At 35.9% G+C, this 23,277-nt stretch overlaps 1 protein-coding gene across 1 annotated transcript in view; it reads left to right on the top strand.

Annotated features, from left to right (window-relative positions):
* Positions 1-644: 644 nt before the first annotated feature.
* LOC110456949 (thrombospondin type-1 domain-containing protein 4-like) overlaps positions 645-23,277 on the top strand; it is a 61,508-nt gene continuing 38,875 nt past the window's right edge. The window contains exon 1 of the mRNA XM_021508020.1: positions 645-1,417. Coding sequence (XP_021363695.1) covers positions 1,404-1,417 — 14 coding nt within the window. The 5' untranslated portion in view covers positions 645-1,403. The remainder of the gene's footprint in view (positions 1,418-23,277) is intronic.

Genomic DNA, 23,277 nt, shown 5'->3' on the forward strand with positions numbered 1-23,277 from the left:
AAGGCAGTGATGCCTGTAATTTTCGGGAGAACTTCACATAACTTTCGTCTAGATCTTTCTTCTATGTGTTTGTTCTTCATTCACAATCAATGTCTTCCAGTATGTAGATAAACATTAACCTTATTGTGGAATTTTATGGGGACATTTTCGATGTTAATTTCAATAACAGAACTGCACTGTAAATCAAAATTCTCTAAAGATTTAAATTTGTATTAAAAGGTTAATCGAACGCATCACAGATATTTAAAATGATACATACTTAAAAACATAAATGTCTGAAAATCTTCGGACTAGTCACATCGTACCTAGCTAAGAAATATAATCTCAGGGAGTCTGTTTATAGTTAGACAAGAACCATTTATAAGATAAACGGAAACATGTATCAAAGATAAATAGCTAGATACACTCAATTAAATCACCAAGATGCACGAAATTAATGGCCGTTTTCCTCCCAGCTTACAAAGACGGATGAAAAATATGTAAATTATATATAATCTCGTATTTTTTTCTCTCCTTTGTGAAGAAAATGACTGTCTTTTTGTCTTCAACGAGGTGGAAAAGAGCATGTTTAAAAACGAGACACTTGTATAGAAGGTAGTTTGCACAACACAAAAAGGGAAGCTCGTTTTGAATGGATTTGCATCTATGCGCGACGAAATCTCCTAGCACATATCTATGGCGTAGTTGTGTTGCAGGCATATTCTTGTGTTAGGTACATGAAGAAATTGGGAGAAAGGAAATCTATTAGTCAGAGCATGTAGCTGATGGCGTCTTAATCCATAACACACAAAATTATAGTATGTTTTAGTCAACAAACACACCTCGGTGACTTTAAAGAGCGCTTTAATACACGTGTGTCTCAGTTGCATTAGTGAATGCGACTGGCGTGGTTACAGTCGCGCGCTGCTGTTTAGTAGGATACGCGTTACCGAAACACTCTCGACATTTGAGTATACTAAGTGAATGCTATGTGAGAACGCACCATACAAAATGTTTTTCATCCTGTACCTGAGATCATCTGCCCAGGGTATTTAAATTGGAAGCGTTACAGGTTTATCTTCAGGTTGTGAAACAGCTTCTCTTTAAATTGTTTACTTGGACGGTAAACCTGCACATAAATATATCTGTTCTGTGTGATGTGAACGAGAAAATTAGAATAAGGCTTTTAGTGTAGATCAGCATTGAGGAACACCTGTGAGTGTCACCTGTACACCTCATTACTCTACACTGGGATTAACATTTTAAGTGATCTTGGGAAAAAAGAAAACTTTTCATATTGTAGAGAAAATATTTCGAAGAATTGATTCATCTCGCCTTGAAACATCCGAACAGAAATGTAGCCGGGAAATTATAAGTGTTTACATTTGTTGTTGATAGAAATACTCGAACATCCTGTAAAGAACATGTCGCTTTCACGGTAAGTAATATTTATTTATATTTTGTTGTTTTAGCTGTTCATTTCTTATCATTTTTATGGAGTATTTGATCATTATGATTATATTACCAAAATGTCCCTTACTTACGCTTGATTCTTTAAATAATATTAAGTCAATGACTGGTATTGTACATTCTTTTATGTACAAAGAAAAAAGTTTTTACATTCAAAATATCAACTAGCATTATATTCTTATCATGCTCATATATCCGTCTTGTATTGAACAATCAGCAGATACAGATAACTCTGATATGTTGATACACAATACCGTCGTCGTCTATCATTTCATATGCTATGTATGTTTATTTATCTGTACGCACTTTATCAATATCAATGCTTGCTCCGTCACATCATTGGTTCTCACGCACAAGAAATTTCACGATATACAGGTCCATGTAATGTAGGACCCTACTCCGTTAAAACTTTGATCTGTCCCCTGTTAATAGGCTACATGTATCGGCGGCCGACCGGCATTTCGTATGGGACATGTGAAAGGAAAATATAAGTACCTCAAATGACAATACGTAATGCTTTTTAAAAATATATATTCTTTATATCTATAGAAAACCACGCTTATCTTAAATACAATGACAACGATTTGTTTAAAACGAGGTATTATATGTCATCTTATAAGAAATTGTATCATGAATATCATACTTTATGACGAATTATGCCTACTTACCTGTTAGGCGCCCTTTACAAATTGTGCCTACGTATTTGTCAGATCCCCTTACGAGGTATGCCTGCTAATTTTCAAGTCTTCTGGATTTTTTATAAATGTGTATTGGTACATTCGCAATTAGCAAAATGTACTTGTATTGTATCGTTCTATAAACATCGCTAATGACATAACCGACAAAAGGACGAGCCGAGAATATCATCTGTCCGATACCTCTGCCAAGAAGTTAATGTTCTTTGAAATGAGCATGTTTTCAACACTGCACCGGTTCCCGAGTATTGTTTCCCTCCCATCACGTCTTGAAACACTTTAATCAGTCTAATAAGTTATTAACATAAATACTTTCAATTAACATACTTAACAATTAAAATAGTTACCGTCGCCAAAAAAGTTCATCTTAGAAATGTATCTATGATTTCTTAGCTACCACACTGAATACAGAAAAACTGTCGCTCACTCAAATATCCGCCTTTACCGATAAAATCCGTGTTCACACAATGTTAATTTCGTCCTACACGGGTAATTACTATATATAGCATGTTGTGTACATTTATTCGCTCTCGTGATAAACTCATCCTAATTGGGTGACAGGGAAAAAGTGAAAGTTAAAGTGGGGCGAAAATTTCCCGGAATACAGAATGTAAAATGTGACGGACAGTCGCTGGCTATTTATAGCCGATGCGCATGCATTACCAGTGCCGAAAAGCATACGTATATTGTGATATATTTACATTTGTCTATCTTGCTAAACGAAAAATAATAAAATTTTAAGGTAACATTTGAACCATTATGCTATTATCAAGTTTGACATTTATACATGACAAAATGAATCGTAGAAGTGATAAAATTCACGTTAAAGTCAATGTAAATAATGTATGTCTTTACCAGATACTGTACTGCAGGATGATGTGGATGCATTAAACGTAATATCACATCTTGATATCATATAACCTGCGCTGTGCTCAGAGTATAAAGTAGGCTAAATAGAAAGAAATCTAACAACAGCCGTATACATCATTAATTCTGTCCTAAAACCAACCTTCTTGTTACTCGCTAAAGCCAATTTATATACAATCAAAAAAGTCTAAACATTCAGAATGGTACTCGGCATGAATCATTTCCAAAATGTCCTCGAAATCATTGAAAACATGTGGAATATGAATTAAAAATCATTGAAACAAGGAATGGTTTCAAGAATTGATTCACTGACTAGAACAAATGAGACCCTGTACTGTATTCCCCCTCAGAGGTCTCTTATCGTGTCACTAAGGAATTCTACCAATATTAATGAAATAAATAATTTCTGAACTCCCTGTAAACAATATCCTAAGAGTTGTTCACAGACCAAGTCAATTGAATTTATGAAAAACTAAGTTCCTCATTTAACATAACTTGGAGAAAGGAATGGAAGGCAGCTTACCCAACCATAATCAGAGCTGTCTCTTTACAGCAATCACCTTAAGGATAATGGAAACAACTGAAATGGGGAAATTTACATTGGTGCCAGTCTAGAGTTACTACAGTCTTTTTATGTTGGTGTTGATCACACATTGAAGTTGTCAAATTATACTAGTGTGTCACTGAATCTTCGATATATTGTTTTGTGGGCCTGTCCATCATTATTTGCTCATTTGAGACTTTTTGTGATATAATTATAGCATGTGTGTTATAATTGTCTATCTATATCATTTCCACGTCATTTACAAGTCAATATAAAAGAATACGAAGTTGCACGCTACTAAGTGAATGCAACAAGGTAAACAACAGGTTAGATTAACACTAGCTTCAATCTTTGACTAAATTCTCTCCATTTATTAAAATGGAGCAATCGTGAGTTAAAATTGGTCCCTCTCACTTTTCCATTCCTGCCCTGTGCATCTGTATTCGTTCTTTGTCAGACTGGCACATGTTTCATTGTTTTACCTGGTAAACGAATGTACTAATTTGGTTTTAAGTAAATGTGCATTCAGCAGCGAAACGGCATGTACACTGTACATGTATAGCGTCGACTATGTGTCTGGATATATACTCATATTATGTATCAGTAGGCGTACGAATCGGCGTCAGTGAAGGCAGTATTTGAAAAAAATGTGATGTTGAAATAGCTTTGTCATTCATAAATTCGACATGCGCTTTAAATGAACTAAGTGCACCCGGAAGAAAAAAAAATTCATAAATTGCATAAATGGCTACTTTGAAAGTAAGTTGTTTATCGATATTTGATGTCACCTGGTTCAAATTAGGTGTGGAAGAGAACTGTATGCTATAAATATCATAATAAGCATTTAATGTGGCTTCTGTAGGGAAAGTTGCAGTAATCGACATTGATCCGAAGCTATTTTACTAAACTTTTAAACCATCTATTTCTTTCTTGTCTTTGTTTGCCCTCATTCCATACGTGGATTCGTTAACACTAGGTGTTACTTGACCTGTGTTTATTTGTTTTGATGCCCAAATCACTAATACACTAAGGCGAAATCGGAATTTAAAGTCAATAAAAACCAGAACAACGGACCGAGGAGATATCGCAAGAAAGAAAAAAAGCTCGAAGCTCGAACACAGAACGGGGAAAGAAACCCGAAATTCCGAAAGTCTATGCGTATCTTGCACCCCATGTGGCACTCGTTATGATGTCAAATCCATGAAATGTAGATTACTAACGATGTAGTACAAAATCAACAAGCGTTCTCGTTAGCATTCTTCACAAACGTTTTTGTGTTATATAACACTTCACATTTTGCTCGACAAGAGACGAGGAAATGGAGAGAGAAAGAGAAAAAAACATTGGAATAAAATTAGTGTTATTGTTACTGATAAAAGGAAGATATTGAATCAGTAAACCGCCGTTGTAGGAATTCTATTATAAATTAAAAGAAATATGATTCCGCACCATTTTTAACGTTTTTTTTTAGATTAATCTCGAATTCATTTAACAATTCCTGGAGCTCTTATTAATCGAGAAAACAACATGATATAATGCATCCCTTCTGGAGCCACACATTAGTTATTGTGTCATTGTGTTAGTTATATCACAAGATACAGGTGTTTTTGACGAGTGTCTTGATGAGATAACAGCATCAGTACCAGGAGTGGTGATAGTGGATAATGTACATCGGTATATAATATTAAATAATGACACCCTTGGCACTCAGAACGACATTGACCTAATTTCAATGCTAATGCGCATTTGTGTTTTGGAAGGAGTCGTGCATTTTAGTATACATTGTAATACATGCTTTCATATCTATAAATACGACTGTAGACGAGATCTGCTGTAAACCTAGATACATGCACCATGCCCGCGTTATATTTGCAACTTTGCTCACGGCCAACAATTTCCCTTGATATATAACCGAACCATTTATAACGCTTAACATTCGCTGTACAAACGGTGGCAGTATAACGATGGTTGACGAGCCGCTAGTATGTCACAATGTGTATGATCAATTTCAACCAACATATATGTAACATTTACTACCAAAAACCAAGTCAGCGATCTCTGTGTGCTGGTTTGGGAAATTAATAAACTGTTGCATCTCGTTGCATGTTATCGCACGAGTCGACCAATATGGGACATCCGAATTTATCGGGTTTTTTCTTCTGTGTGTTTTTGTTTAGGAAACAATGAAGAAACAAAATTGAATCTGCTACCTCCATTACTCTGTCCTTTCTTTTCTCTCTTTCTTCTCGGCTGTGTCACTCCAGTTACATGTCTTTTATATTATCTCAGATGTTGCCTGAACATTAAAACACAAAACAAATAAACCCTATATTCTGGTATTGAGTGCAAATTTAAATGTAATGGTTTGAAAACCATAAATACTAGCAATTGTTTTTGCGCATTAACCTAGAAGTTGTATCAGATGAATGTTTCCTTGAAGGCATACAATGCAAAGTCAGCAATGATGTGTGATTATTTGGTATGAAAACAAAGTTAAAGTATTCATATTTCAACAAACGGAATGTTATTGCAGATGTTGTTGTTAGTTAAGTGGTATCTTCATCGGTGTGGTTATCTACTTTATTAACAGTGTTGGCAACAGTTTATTTTCATATTCATTGTAATGAAACCATCTCTGGTAAGTTCGTCTCATTGGATCTATCCACCAGCCAAAACAGAACGAATTACATCGAAACCTTCTTCATACATAGACGTGTATTCTAGCATAAGGCTGAGGTATGTTGATATCAATCCGCGAGTAGGTTTGTTTGTTTGTTTGTGAACGGTAAAACCCTATTCATTATAGATGATAGGTGAAGTGACGTCAATGTCATTTTGTGATAGAACGTATTTAAGGGATACGTAGATATCCCCCACTTAACTTAAGTCTCATATCGGCAATACCGAAAACAAAATATCGTCCACTGCATTAACACGAAAACTTGGCTATCAGCATATAAGCAAGCGAGATTTCGTGGAAAGGAACCAAAATACTTCTGTAACGCACTGTCTGTGGATCATAACGAAGTAATTTATCCAACATTGCCTGTTCACCTTGAAGAATCACTTGTTGTCATAAATGTTGACCAGACATTACCCGTTTACCTAAAGAAATTGCAACAGTTCCCCTCGTTTACATACGGGTTCCCCTCGTCTACATATTATTCCGCGTTAGACTTTATACGGCGTTGCACATCCACAAATAGGAATCGCTAGTTAACATATGGGAATTGTGTTTTTATATACGAGTATATGTGGTATGTATCAAAACCTCACTCAACACCCCACTGTAAACACCTGAAGTAGTTACCTAACGTGACAATAGCGATGTACCGAGAAAGACAATACTACGTACTAGCGTTTACACGGAGTTTACACAGCGACACCTGGTAACGTTACTAGACCTACGACAATGGAATAATGATAGATAATTAATGTTTCAGGTTGCTACCCTTAATATGGTGATATACACATTATTTCTTTATAACGTCTTTGTGTGTGTGATCATTAGTATTCGTCTCACTTCCATGTAAGGCTTTAAATCTATATCAAATGACAAGAAGGAAAGTTTATATGCAACTTCTTTGAATAAAAATTGCAGTTAACATCTTTAAAAAACAAATTATATTTCAACATAAATGTTGCTTAGTAAGCATTTTTCAGAAGGAAAATATGAGATTAGGGTACGATATCCTAGACAACACGATTTCCCCCTTAAATCACCTCTTCTTTACATGGTGGGTAATCATGATATACCATGCATGCTTTAGAGGTTATTGTTTCGTGTATTTACCCACAGTTACACATACATTGATTTATGATATCAATATATATGTCAGTGGTATGTGTTAATATTGTTTCAGTTTTTCTGCTGCAATATGAGTTTAGTACATTTGATCGAAGTCCAGTAGGATATCATCTGGGCTCAGCATAAATTCTGTTTTAAGCCATACCACAACCCGTTTTGTTAACATGGGCAATAAAACATCGTGCTCTATAAAAACGACTCCCTGCTAATATGTATAAGCAGTTTATGAAAATGTCACACCTACACTATCGATATTAAGCCTGTAATTTTATTTTTATCGTGGTGACTTGACTCTGCACAAAGGACGGTATACATAACCAAGCACTTCTTAAAGCGTCATTTTAATATAAGTAGTTTTCCTTGTTCGTTTTTATAACTTGCCGCATGGAAGTGGCGTACATGTTGGCGATTCATGATTGTGTAATTTGCAATTACTCCAGCTCAAAATATGGTACTTCAGTCGATCGAGATAAAAAAAATAGGACTTGAATAAACAGAGATATATATTTGTGTGCAGGTCGACGGTCCTCGAATTTAATGAGTTAAATCTCTATTATCAATAATGAGTATACATAAACAAGTTTAGATATGTGTGAGACTGAAAGTGATAAGCAGTAAATGTTAGCGTGCACGTGACTTCCTACAGCGTACACGTGACTTCGCACATAAACATGCATCTATATGTATGTAACATCAATGACATCTACAACTGATGTAAATAGCATTAGTCGGATGATATACAGGTTGTTTAACAGCAATTGGACGTTGGTTTTCAGGAAGATAAGCTGTTTTAATAATAAGACATGGTTATTGTTCTGTCAGGTTGTATTGTTTTACAAGATGATCACAACATCAATACGTTATAAAGGCCAGCTAACGTTTATTTAATCCAGCAGTATAACGTGTATTCTAAACTTAATCAATTTCGGTCGAGCAAACCAAGTTGTTATCCATAAAAACAACATCTTTCGATCCAGTTAAACAATCCACTGAGACCAAAATGTCCTCAAGACATTCACAATACATACGTATGAAAACATAAAGTATGACCCAGCTTAGTCAATGATTATATCTAGGTATTATCCAGCAACAATAATAACGTATCTTTGCCTTAATGTGTTTATCAATGTTATATAGTTTAGTTTATAAATGGTGTAATATAGGAAGGGGGCGTTTATCTATAAATGGTGTAATACAGGAAGGGGGCGTTTATCTATAAATGGTGTAATATACGAAGGGGGCGTTTATCTATAAATGGGGTAATATACGAAGGGGACGTTTATCAAAGCTCATATTTATTTTTTTCTCCTTACCACTCTTTCTTTTTGGTGATGTTTCAATACACACACGTACGATAAGCTCGTTGTCAAAAGATGGTTACTGGCTGGAGTATAACACCTCCGTGTGCAAATACACCCTTTCAATGAAATGGCATTTTAAAGTTGCTCTTGAGTTAACTCATCATCTGTAACAACCGTCTTCATATGACTTTCGTTGTTGCAAGAACAAAAAACCGCCGCAAAAAACAGGCAAATAGTGGCCTCATCCTATCATACAGTTGGATACAGCAGGTACATTTACTCACTAAATATACACAAGTCTTCTCTTTGGATCTTTACTGCCCGATTCTAAATATGTATTAGTCATTAAGGCGATATGTTATCATACAATGAACGATTGGATCATATCAATTACCTAAGATGATGAACATTAACTTTTAAGTAATGTCGTATCTTCAAATTAACCTTCAGCAGGACACGACGGAACGGAATGTATCCGTTACTCATCCTCAAATTTCTACCTCCCATCATGCTCTTGTGCAGGTGTTTTGTTTTCCTGTTTGTATCAAAGCTTAATGAACAGGTTATCTCTGGTAAGCGTTACGTAAGAAATCACGACTGCGCATTTGCCTTAGATATCATCACTGTACTAAATGGGCTGTACGTAATTCTGAAATCTTTTGATAATCATTTTTTCCCAATATGCAAATCATCATCAACGATATCCTTTAGCCATATCTGATGCATGAACCTGATTTTAACCTGTATAGATATCAGCCATAATCGTCCACAAAGCTTAGAGCATTTTGACCGATTTATTTTCTCTTTAATATTAAGCCTCATTTAGCAACGGATCTTTCATCGATGTTAAATTTAGCGTAAAGTAAAATAAGAAAAAAATAGCAAAACTTTACTTTAAACTACTCCTTTCTTAAACAGGTTAAAAACCTGACGTGAAAAGCATGGTGTTACATTAACACGGTGGCGATTCATCTCGCTTCATTATACACAGCGTGAAATCAAAACGTGTTCAACAAAATTATCGTTCACATGTATCTTAATTAGAATATGATATAATCTAGCATGAAACTGCGAGACCGTTTAAGAAGAATACTTGAGATTTAAGACTCGCCCCTGACGAGTTCATTAATGTGACCCCCTTTTCACAGTCTGGTTATTAGCGAACCTTCATTACCGGTAAACAAACACAATTTGTAACATTATAGTATCACATTCCTTATCGCAGAGTATTCCTGGCGAAAAAATGTAAGAACAACGATATATCAACAAGTACGATCGTGCCCTGATCACTGACCTTGGCAAGGTAGGCGTTGTACTTAAAAAAAGTAATTTTGTGGCCGATTAAGTGTGAGAGCACGACTAATTAGACGTCTGGTGTTGTCTGGGACGTGGTTACCGGGGTCTGAGTGAAGCTGTACTGTAGGCGGACAGATACATTCCAACGTCTGGCATTGGAACCGTGGATATTGACATGTACAAATACCAAATATCTGAGATGGATTCATTAAGTAAAAAGTCGATGAATAATAGCTGGGTTTGGATACATCAGTTGTCTGTTATTATCATGCAGTGTGTTAGTGTAGGTTAAGTCTTGTTCAAAAACCGTACGAATGTTAATATATCATATGTAGCCAAAACCTGGGACGATTTCCTCTACTTTAATTCGTCTACCGACTTCCAACAGCGGCGTATGTGAAACCAACCGTCCGATTGGCAAAACCTGTGTCGTAATTGCCACCTTAGAAAGTCAAGGTGTATAGTTATAATTAGAATCTGACTTTATTTCTCACCCTATTAGCGTTACATGACCTGCGAACATTTCCAGATGCGTGTCATCCTGATGTAGTTCAATTGTACAGTACTTATAGCCTTCTCTTTTTGACACTATCTGTGACATTAATAAGCTATATAAATGATATATGATGTTTTTATTAAATCCAATACGTGCAAGTCTTACTTTAGCTTTCATTATTTGTCTTTTTGAATAGAAGCTAGCTGTTCTGTGTTTCTAGTGTGAAGATAACAAAGCTTTACCGAAAACAGACATTAACGAGGCAGAACGAACAATGATAATTACCGTAGCCTTGCTCCGTTATAAATCTGTATACTCCGCCTGTTGTGATAGATCACGTCTGGAGGATTGTATGTATGGCTGTTGGTGGTTTCATTTGCGAGAAAGTAGTTTAAATAATCGCGGAACATATTTTTACAAGCAGATGTTCATTTGCAAACATTTTATTTTATTTTACGTAATGATTCCATTTAATTTTAATATAAATCTGTATGCCTTTTTTTCTAAACATTGTTTATCCAACAACCCATTTTTGCTGGTATCAATCACGAAAAATGAAATAAGTTACATTTGTTTTCAAACGTACGCAGCCACTGGTGGTGTACTTTGAGCAATGAAAGTCATGTTATCAGTAGGGAAACACACGTGGTTATGGGAATAAACAATATCTTGAAGTCTCATTTAATCTTCCCTTTTCATATCATTTTAGACTGTAATCAGTTTGTTCATCCGTTAACCCAATCTCTGTTTCTCCGAATTTGTGTATAACATCCCCGAAAGTAACCTTATACATGTTATCTGTAAATAGGTGCACTTTAGCATTATCCTTCCTAATTATTTCAAGTAAAGTGACTAGTTGTACTTGCAGTATACTTTTAAATACGTATCAATGTCGTATTCCGTGTATTCTTGATACGTTTATCTATTCGCATGCTGTCTGTTTTATCAGTGTTATTTTATTTCCCATTTCAAAATATGATGTACGTGTATCTATGAAGGGTTTTAAAACTCATATCCCCCACCTTAACTTTTTTATTTACGGAGCAGTTCAGTAAGGATGTTTTAAGATATATACTTAGATATCGTGCACAATTGAAACTATTAATTGGGATGTCTAAATAGTATAAAGGTATGTGTACAGGCGGTGGCATTGACGCCGACTGGACATGTGACTACCAGCGACTACAACTGCGTGGGTAAAGCAGCTGCCAATTAGCCGTCCGACTCTCACTTCTCTGCAAGCCTTGGTCTGATATTGGTACAGTACATGTAATGCAATATCGGTGAATTGCTAAACCAGGTAATAGGTCTGTATGAAAACTATTTACTCAGTGGGATTTTTTCTATCGTGATTTTTCGCGTGGATAAAGTAGCATGACGTCATAGCGCTGAAGGACAGGAGAGAAACTGTATTTAGAGAAATATAACGGTGTGTTTTCTGAGTGGTTAAGAGTGCATCGCTTCGTTAAAAACTGTAAATTGTTTTTTCGAGTAACAACTGTCGAGGAAAAATAATTTCATAAATGGATTAAGATCGTTTCCTGTATGTGTATTGAATTTTCAGCAAAAGGGTTATGGGCACCACAAACAATTGAGAGACGGAGGGTATATTGCCATCAGTTTGTTTTGGTTTTGGCGTTCTGGCAAAAGTAACGGTCATATGAGGAGTGTATCAAGGTCAGTTGTGTCGCTCAGTGGTGATGGTATTGCGCCACAACACTGAAACTATGATATACAAACGGTTTACTGTAGAATGAAGAAATGTCTTAGAAAGAAGAGGCAGACATAAGACAATGATAGATACGACTGAATCATACCAGACACCTTTCTTGTCGTTATCAGAAGCGGGATGGAATTTTACTCGCATGGGTTAATAATAGTATACAAGGAAACAACAATTTTAGAAGTGCTTCTAGTGTTTATGGGAAAAAAACACTTTCAACTGTTTTGAGTACAGTTTGTATTCACTTTGATACGTGTAGTTTAAGTTGTTAATTGCATCAGACTTACATGTTCTACGTTTCGGGTCATTTAGAAGTAAGTGCAGACACATAAAATGTTACTAAATGATCGAAAATGCGCACTTTATTTGGCAATTGTAACTGTGTTTGTCTGAAACAGATACTAGTGTGACGTATTGCTTTCTTCAACCGTAAAACCTTTCTTAAGTCACATCTTTTTATTATGGAAATGTATAAGTACAGTACTTATACTTGAATATACCTGTGAGATTGTAGAGAACTATACATAACTATACACGTTGATATTTTGAAACTTTGTTGTTTTATTTAAAATATTTTATTTCTTACCACTGTATTCAGCTGAACTTGAACATCATTTTCGCGCAGTTTGAAAATTACCCTGGGATTATTTTGTTTTGATGTTATTTGAATATCTTATTCATATGTTACATATATAGTTGGATGAGTAATTTATTCTATTTAATAACAAGTAAACATAGCCCTCCCCTTTTGACATTTTTTGTAAAAAAAATCAAAAAAATCATAATCGTCTGCCCAGAACTGTCAGTTTGCAGCAGTGCAATAGGATGAAAGAAAACCAGCCCTTTATACAATGGCTACATGTAAGAACAGGGAGTCAACAGTCTACTATAATTTGTAAGAGTAAACACACACGTGTATTCCAGTTCTCCATGATAATCAATCCCCCAAGCTAATAAAAAATACCGGTCGCTCAAGCTTAATGTGACGAATGATTATTTTGTTGTCATTCACATTTTTAAAGTAAGCTTGGCTATTTGAAATCAGCGTAAAATTTTCCTTGGCAAACGTAGATTGTTGACATTGCTGAATGAGGAAGGAGAGTTGGAACGTATCGGACATAAATGGCTGGTGCTTACAGATGACGTCTCAATGGTAAACAGTGAAACAGCGAGAGAAAAGTACGGTGTCAAGGAGTTAGGCAGTAACAATTATATTGTACCTCTACAAATACCACTACCAGTTATGTGTATAGTCTGGTACTTGTGTATGTCATTGAGTAAATGGTGCTAACAATTAACATCAAACGACACAGCTTAGAGGTATACTTAACCGTCCAAAAACCATCATCACTGCCTACCGACGTTCCAGACAGTTCCCGAGTGCAGAAATACTGCGACCGACTTGTTCAGGGTATCCTACAGGATTACACGGGAAAAGATGGGGAAAAAACATTGAAAAGAAGCCAATCTGTTTGTAATTGTAGTCCTGATTTGACGAATTTAGTTTATATTGTAAGTCAAAGAATTGCAGTTTTCACAATTTACATATAAAAATAATGGCGTCACAAATGGGAGTTGTTATGTAAACAGTTGCATTAAGACCATGGTTCCTGGATGGGAAAATATATGTATCTGCGTTCAAAACCACTACCAGTTGTCTCCCTTTCTCACATCTGCACTCTCACCTTCACAATTAAATCTGGATAGACTTACAAGACACTATATACATTTCTGGAAGCTCGAAATTCACATATTGTACGTGTTTATCGGAACATTATCACAACAAGATCGTTAATTTACAAAAATGTTTAAAAAAGTATGATAATATCTAACTCAAGATGTCATGAAACTAGCAAATAGCTCTCACATTGAAGGACGTTATTCTCAACCCTCCTGATATATCTCCAAAGACCATCTGTGCAAGTTCAGCTTATCTTGATTAGAAATACTTGGGCTATTCGTTGACACGACTACGTTACTGGCGTTACTGAACGTATGTCCATGTATTGTATGACAATAGTGTGTGTGGTATGCCTGACAGTTTGCCTTAAAACCCAATAAATGTACAAGTATATATATGAAGGGTTACTTAAAATCACGTCTGGTTAGTTTACGTTAAAGGTAAACTGGTTGGTTCGGGGGTGGGGGAGAATTTCGTCTTTTTTAAACCATTTCAAATTTATTAGAGGCGAATAAAGCGATGCGCTGCATAATGGGTGTTCGCGTTACTTTGTCCTCTAGATTAAAGAGATCACAATTTACCTTATGCCCGCCATTATAACTCTTGATGTATTTAGCTTTATCTAATCTTTTATCCTACGGTCCAAGATGTTTACGTCGTAGTATCTGTAAATGTTGCAACAGCAAAAAAAAACATCAAATACACCTCTGCTAAGACTTTTTTATTATTATTTTTTTTTTTTTGTCTCGCCTTTTTGCTTGCTGAAATAATTACAGTCACTGAAGAGTTTACCGATCAACATTTAACACCCTTACTGGTGAATAAAACATTTTTTAAGCGAACCATGCTTTTGAAAATATATAACAATTGGATATGTTTATGGCTAAGCAAGAGATTATGCGCAACATTTATGTTATAATTGAAACCAGATTTACCATGCATGCATTGGTATTTAACGCGCCTACACAGGAAAACACGCGAATAAATTTTAAGTAAGAGAAATGGCAACGCATGCATTTTAGACATGTCACTTAAACACAAAAACTTTCGGATGAACTGGAATGCACCCCCATTGTGTTTAACTTTCCAAAATACAAAAACGTTTACAACCGAAAACAATAAATAAAAATACAAATTGTGAGAAATATGAAAGTGTATCATTGTTATCGTTTGCCAAGAAAGAATGTTATATGAAGTTTTATTCCTATGCGCTTTAACATAGAGTAACATGAGTGTAATTGAAGTTTAGCGTTGAAACATGTTTCTAAACAGTTTACTTTGATTTGCTGTTGGTTGTAGATCTGTGACAGTATATTTTGAATGTTTATCATCATGGACCGGAAGGTGTTAAAAATCACACAATCCATTACAAATTTCATGAAAAGAAATCATCGCGACTCTTCATGTCATAATTGACACATGTGTACCGATTACAGCACTGTCAGCGTGTAAATTTCAATATCAAGCGATTCAAGCGCATCCATGCTTACAGAGCTGTGTCAAAATGTATTTAGTGTTGAAACCTATATTGTGTGTCGTGTTTTCACGTCAACATGTATTTATAAGTAAAATAAACGACTTTAAAAAGTAAGATAATTTTAAGCAAATTGTCATGGTTAAAGACTTAACACGTTTAAGGGTTATTAGAATTGGGATACTCGAGCGGGGCGACTGGTGGGCTGCATTTCATTATCACTTTCTCGAGTCTGTTATCAGTTAATCGTGTGCGTTATATGTACCTACTAGACTCGAATCAGATAATAAAAAACGGAGATAAAAAATGAATGTAGCGGTTGGACCGTATCAGACTTATGTTTACAGGTTGAAAAATTTCAAGTTTTCCTTATAACGTCGCCTTCAATTTTAACATCATTAACAAACCCAATGTCAATTACTTTTTTTCTCGGGTTTTAGTAATTTAGTAGTTTTCTTAACGTTTAACATGTTTAAATGACTGCATGTATAATCGAAAACAAAATTTGTCGACACAGGGGAACGTGCCGTTACGACGAGAACAGTCTACGTGAGGTTGTTGTATGGCAATATTGGGGTGTGTCATTAGACAATGTACTATAATAATATACAATATTTGATATAGCACCCTATCTAGCAGACATAAGCCACTCTAAAGTGCTTTACAGTACATAGATATACAATTAATACAACTAGTATTACATTAATCAGTTCAAATTTGAGGAATTCGCTGGAGCTGGATTATCAGGTGCTAACAACTAGTCCTATGCCACCTGGCTAGTATCTCCCTATGTGTGTATACCGGTGTGTGTGCTGGATATGTAATGTGTTCTGTTTGTAGTGGGACGGTGCTTCCAACGGCATCTTTTTAATTGTGCGACCTTACTTGAATTCTACAGCACAGATACCACAACATCCACCCCAGACCAATGTATACTCCACCTGGGTTGTTGGAGTTGTGTGGGCAGGAGAAAAACGCTTTCTCTGAATATCCATGCTTACGACGACTTCGGGGATCGACCCCCGGCCTCCTACGTCGAAGGACTATGGACTACTGACTATGACTAACGCATGCGGAGCAATTTATAAGCGGCATCCGAATATCTTAACTTCTATCCTCACCTTTTGCCTCCTTTTTCTGTCTCTTTCTGTAGCATTCTCATATGAATGGTATGTTCATGTTATAATTAATTATATATATTACATATATCAATATATACTGTTTTTTGCTTATACAGGGAAAGCATTTATATCTAAATTGGAACTCGTGCCTATATATTGCTTTTTGACAATAAAATACATTTAAACAAAACTTTCGTCTTACAAAATCATTCATGCCGTCTAGACGGGTCCATCTTATGCTTTTAGTCACATTAATGAAAGCTTCAACTTCAATGTTGTGTTCTTTTAACTTTTATTAGGAAAACTTGCATGTTTTATTTTTATCTTTTTAATACGTTTTGAAAATCAATCCCTCGAGAACAATTTTGACGAAGAACAGTGACCCAGATTCTGTTTTCAGCTCCTGTCGCCGAGGTATAAAACCTTGGATTGAATTTATCACCTGTCGTGGATGATTTTGCTAAACAGGATCAAGATAACTTTTATTACATCTAAGAAATCTGTACACGTTTGCATCAGATAAACTCCTATTGAAAGCGAGGTCTGATTTTAAACATTACATCCCTTGCTTCACAAGCATGATAAACTACAGACTTTTGTATACTCATTGAAATATCAACCTTGTAGAAACGTAATTCATAAACAGGCGAACATGATGTACATTTTCTGTAAATATTGTGTTGTATACAAGTATTCATCTTACCAGAGAACTCAATAACTGCTGTTGTTTCATCACTCGAATAACTGCTGCTATATCCTTCATTACTCAAAAAAAGTCAACAGCCATCAAAGCTTTCAACACCTTGACACTCCAATAACTGCTATGGGTTTCAACACATCAATAACTGCTATGGGTTTCAACACATCAATAACTGCTATGGGTTTCAACGCTTTCAACACCTTGACACTCCAGTAACTGCTATGGGTTTCAACACATCAGTAACTGCTATGGGTTTCAACACGCCAATAACTGCTATGGGTTTCAACACACCAATAACTGCTATGGGTTTCGACACGCCAATAACTGCTATGGGTTTCAACACACCAATAACTGCTATGGGTTTCGACACATCAATAACTGCTATGGGTTTCAACACATCAATAACTGCTATGGGTTTCAACGCTTTCAACACCTTGACACTCCAATAACTGCTATGGGTTTCAACACATCAGTAACTGCTATGGGTTTCAACACGTCAATAACTGCTATGGGTTTCAACACACCAATAACTGCTATGGGTTTCGACACGCCAATAACTGCTATGGGTTTCAACACACAAATAACTGCTATGGGTTTCTACACATCAATAACTGCTATGGGTTTCAACACTCCAATAACTGCTATGGGTTTCAACACGCCAATAACTGCTATGGGTTTCAACACGCCAATAACTGCTATGGGTTTCAACACGCCAATAACTGCTATGGGTTTCAACACGCCAATAACTGCTATGGGTTTCAACACGCCAATAACTGCTATGGGTTTCAACACGCCAATAACTGCTATGGGTTTCAACACGCCAATAACTGTTATGGGTTTCAACACGCCAATAATTGCAATGGGTTTAAACACTCCAATAACTGCTATGGGTTTCAACACGCCAATAACTGCTATGGGTTTCAACACGCCAATAACTGCTATGGGTTTCAACACGCCAATAACTGCTATGGGTTTCAACACGCCAATAACTGCTATGGGTTTCAACACGCCAATAACTGCTATGGGTTTCAACACGCCAATAACTGCTATGGGTTTCAACACGCCAATAACTGTTATGGGTTTCAACACGCCAATAATTGCAATGGGTTTAAACACTCCAATAACTGCTATGGGTTTCAACACTCCAATAACTGCTATGGGTTTCAACACGCCAATAACTGCTATGGGTTTCAACACGCCAATAACTGCTATGGGTTTCAACACGCCAATAACTGTTATGGGTTTCAACTCGCCAATAATTGCAATGGGTTTAAACACTCCAATAACTGCTATGGGTTTCAACACGCCAATAACTGCTATGGGTTTCAACACGCCAATAACTGCTATGGGTTTCAACACGCCAATAACTGCTATGGGTTTCAACACGCCAATAACTGCTATGGGTTTCAACACGCCAATAACTGCTATGGGTTTCAACACGCCAATAACTGCTATGGGTTTCAACACGCCAATAACTGCTATGGGTTTCAACACGCCAATAACTGATATGGGTTTCAACACATCAATCCCATGACTAGATTTCAACACTTCAATAACTGCTATATGGGTTTCAACACGCCAATAACTGCTATGGGATTCAACACGCCAATAACTGTTATGGGTTTCAACACGCCAATAATTGCAATGGGTTTAAACACTCCAATAACTGCTATGGGTTTCAACACGCCAATAACTGATATGGGTGTCAACTCTCCAATAACTGCTATGGGTTTCGACACATCAATAACTGCTATGGGTTTCAACACATCAATAACTGCTATGGGTTTCAACACGCCAATATCTGCTATGGGTTTCAACACGCCAATAACTGCTATGGGTTTCAACACATCAATCCCATGACTAGATTTCAACACTCCAATAACTGCTATATGGGTTTCAACACGCCAATAACTGCTATGGGTTTCAACACGCCAATAACTGCTATGGGTTTCGACACATCAATAACTGCTATGGGTTTAAACACGCCAATAACTGTTATGGGTTTCAACTCGCCAATAACTGCTATGGGTTTCAACACGCCAATAACTGATATGGGTGTCAACACATCAATAACTACTACGGGTTTCATCTCTTAACAAATTTTGCGGGTTTCACAATTCTGATTGGTCGCCTATTTATGGCCAGTTAATTGATGGCAGCAAATGTTTGAATGAAACGTCCGAGAAAATGTTTATTTATGTTGTCCATTTATATTCACTAAGACTAGAGAGTCATATGTTCCACAGGCTCAGCTGGCTCGTTTTGGTTATGAAGGAATAACAAAGATTTGCGTCCGATAATGTATTCAAATGACGAACGTTTGCCAAGAGAACCTGGCAACAACATATTTTATTAAACATATTAACTACATTACATATTTTCAATGAATAACAAAAAGGTGGCATCTACAAAACACCTCTAACAATTAAAATGTGGTGCCATTTAACATCTACGTTATCAAGATAACATCATTCCAAAGTGTATAAGTTGGCGAAAGGGGAGGATGGTGGATTGATGTTGACATTCTGATCGTGGTGATGGGTCTGGAAAATGTTTTGATCACGTGACCGCCAGAACGGCTTTGAATGGCTAGCGACCTTATCGTAATTATTCATGAGGAAATCTCAGGCGGGAAATTCAGAATATAACATTTACCTTTGAATAATTATAAATATTACATGCAAGCAAAATAAGTTTAATGTACAACATAAATGTATTTATCTTCTATAAAGTGTATATTGTACTTAGACGTTAATAACATTTGGTCAGATTTGAATGACTGCCATAGCTACTGTACTTCATCACTTTCCCTAACCTCTGTAGGTTTCATAATTTAAAAACCTGCTAGAGACTGTAACTGTAACTTAGTGCCCTGAGTTCTTCACTTTTCGTCAGTCTGCTGTGGTTTTCAATCCTTTCGAAAAATGATTTTTTTTTTTTATAACTTTGACCATTTGTGATGAACGTATTTTCGATTATAATAAACTAGTTGAAACTTGCAGGTTGTATCCGAGAATGTATATAAATCATCATCAATAATCGCTTATTTGGAATTTGTTTATGTATATCATGCTTATATTCAAAAATGCCGAGAATGACGTGAACGCCTATCTATTATATTAAGTTAGTAAATAGACAAAACTGTCAATGAATTTTGAAGAAAATATAATACAAATCTTCTTTACCGCAACAGTATTCAAAATTTAGTTGCAACACGGAATGGCACGTTATAATATATAACAAATATAAGTGGGGTTTTGTGTGTCGACTGGGCCGTTCCTCTGGAGAAAATCCTGAGGAACATCAGACAAATATCGATCAGACATGTCGTATTTCTGTCTATTGTCAAAGTTTAATTTTGTAATATGATCTTTGTTATCTTTCAAATACTAACATAATATTTGAGGTTTAGTCCAAACTTATTCATGATTTAGATAACATACGCAGTGTTATGTTCAATTCATGTGAAGTGACTAACTGAGGTGTTGTCAAATTGTGAGTTATGAAATATTATTTTCCTTTCAAAGTTATCTTTTTTCTAAATATGATTATGCAAAACTCTTTGTTATGCTCACAGTTGGTAAAATTCACGTGCTGAGTTTGAAATAGTTTGTATCATCTAATCCTGTTCAAATTCGGTTTTTTAAACGGATTAAAAAAAATATTCAGGTTTAATAAAATTTATTTCCATATTTTGTTTTCTTTTACTATCGATGGCGTTGTTGAGCTACCTATAGGTGTCGATGTCAGAAGTTTGTTTAACATTTTATTGATGGTATTCGTCATCAATGCAAGAATCATAAAAATACGGGAACTGCGCTTGAGAGGTGAAAATGATACATGTCTGTATCGAAGTATACGAATGTTACAACAAGCGATTGTAGGACAGGAATAAACTCTCGGGAGAGATGATGTGGCGTGAATGTGTTTACTGGAGCGTGAAAACACGGATCAGTGAACCGGAAGATACGACCAGATAAAGGATATGAAAATTAAAAAGGAAACGATTTCTGGTATATGACTGGTTATATTTCTACCTTGAACACGTTGAGAGGATCATACGCATTTAAAAATGTAAAAAGTTACTCTAAATGATCAGAGGTTCGATACATACAACGCCTTATACATTTATATCAGAACACTTGGTCAAACATACAATGTATACTGGACATCACTTATTTTTCGCGGAAGATTATATTCATCTAGGTTTTTAACAGATAATATCTGATGACGACAATATCTTGCCAGACTTCGCTTATTGTGTTGCGTCAGGAGTTTTCGATTTCGAGTACGTTTTATTTGGGTTATATATTCTGAGAGCAGCAAATTGTCTTAGGTATCTAGGGAGACATGTACACTGCACCAAAATGACCGTCATAAACAAATCAGCCAATTCTGCATTCATTATTAATTAAAACAAAAATGACATACAAATCAGTTAAATTAGAAATAACCTACTAATCAATTAAATCAGAAATAACATACAAATCAATTATAGTTCGTTCTACCCAATTGGCGTTCTCGTCCCTGACGCTGTGTATCTTGACGTCATACAATAAATTTACCGTTTCACTGTGTCCATATTCATGTACCACTGAAACCTGTTCCCGTATATATACTGTATTTACATTTGCTCTGCATCCTTCCATTGTAATGCATCGCGAAGGCAAATGTTGTTATGAGACTACAACAACATTTGCTATTGTTACGTCATCAATCTCTATTGTGACGTCACCAATTTCCTTGTTGTCAACACTTGCCTTGCTGTTCAAAAAAAAATCGAAATAACTTAATATTTTAGCATAACTGATCTATCAAAATGTAAATATAGATAATGAATATTTTAGCAAATATTGTTATGGTCCTATAACACACATTTCTATTGCTGACAAACCTACATAAAGCCCCGCTGGGCTTTATTAAGTTTGTCATCAATAGCAATATGTGTTATAGGACCATAACAACATTTGCTAAAACATTCATTGCTTAAGTAATACATCTGTTTATATATGATGCACAATCGTCAGTGACTTTTCGAATAATATGAGGAATGTAATAGAAACTTTTAGGATGTCTTCCAAACATCTGGCCTTTGTACCATCAAGATTACCCTGATAATATTTGCTGAATTTGTTGAAACGATTGCCTCAAAAGCCCTCGCTTCTTATTAAAAACAATTGTACCATTCCAATAACCGCTGGTTACAGTTGGAAAACCTTTGAGCAGCTGTGGGTCAGGAGTCAAACAGACTACGGCCACGGTCATAAGCATTCAGGAGATATACATCAAACTGACCTATACGGCCATAGTTATTTTTTCACAAATCAGGGAGCAAATTTAATATCACATTTGCATTAATATTGCAGACTCAGTTCATTTATCACAAATGAATCAATAATTCAAGTATTAAGTACTTTTCACCGCCAGACTCCAGCTTGTATATAAAGAATGCCTTTAAGATATTCATTGAAGTTTTGTCGGCACACTAGGCGGGACCTATCCTCCACCTTAATCAAGGGCAAATGATTTCTCTCTCTGTAAATTACTCCGGAGCTCTCTCATCACCTGTTAGACATTTTTCAGTGTAAGTGGAAGGTGCAACGTGCCATTCTCAATGATCCAATTATATTCCCTTTATGCAAAACTCATTTTAAATACGTGACTTTGTATATATTTAAATGGTTACCAAATCGTTCGAAAGCGTACACATTAAACCACACAGGAACACACGTTACAATCATTTAACACTGAGATTGAAATTCACCACGATCAGCTGACACAAACGGTCTTTTCAGAGCTTCGTGCTTGTTAGGGTATTGGAGTTTGTTACGTTCGGTCTGTGGATATATGTAACCTTTTTCTGCAAGTGTCGATATTATATCTGCTCGCTGTGCAGCGAACTTGTATAAACTTACACAAGAGTCGTGTGTGAGAGCGCAAGTCAACCGGAAGCTCTGCTCAACCGGAAGTATTACATCTAGTACTGGTACGTGTAATGTGTTTTTGATTGAGTGCTTATTGATTAAATCTGGAGTAAATTTCTCCAAAGTGTAGTTTTTCCATTTAGATTCATGCAAGGTTTTACATATCACTTCTCCCGTTATATTTTTCTCTCAGTTATT

Source organism: Mizuhopecten yessoensis, unplaced genomic scaffold, assembly GCF_002113885.1.
Source record: "Mizuhopecten yessoensis strain PY_sf001 unplaced genomic scaffold, ASM211388v2 scaffold8965, whole genome shotgun sequence".
Classification (NCBI taxonomy): domain Eukaryota; kingdom Metazoa; phylum Mollusca; class Bivalvia; order Pectinida; family Pectinidae; genus Mizuhopecten; species Mizuhopecten yessoensis.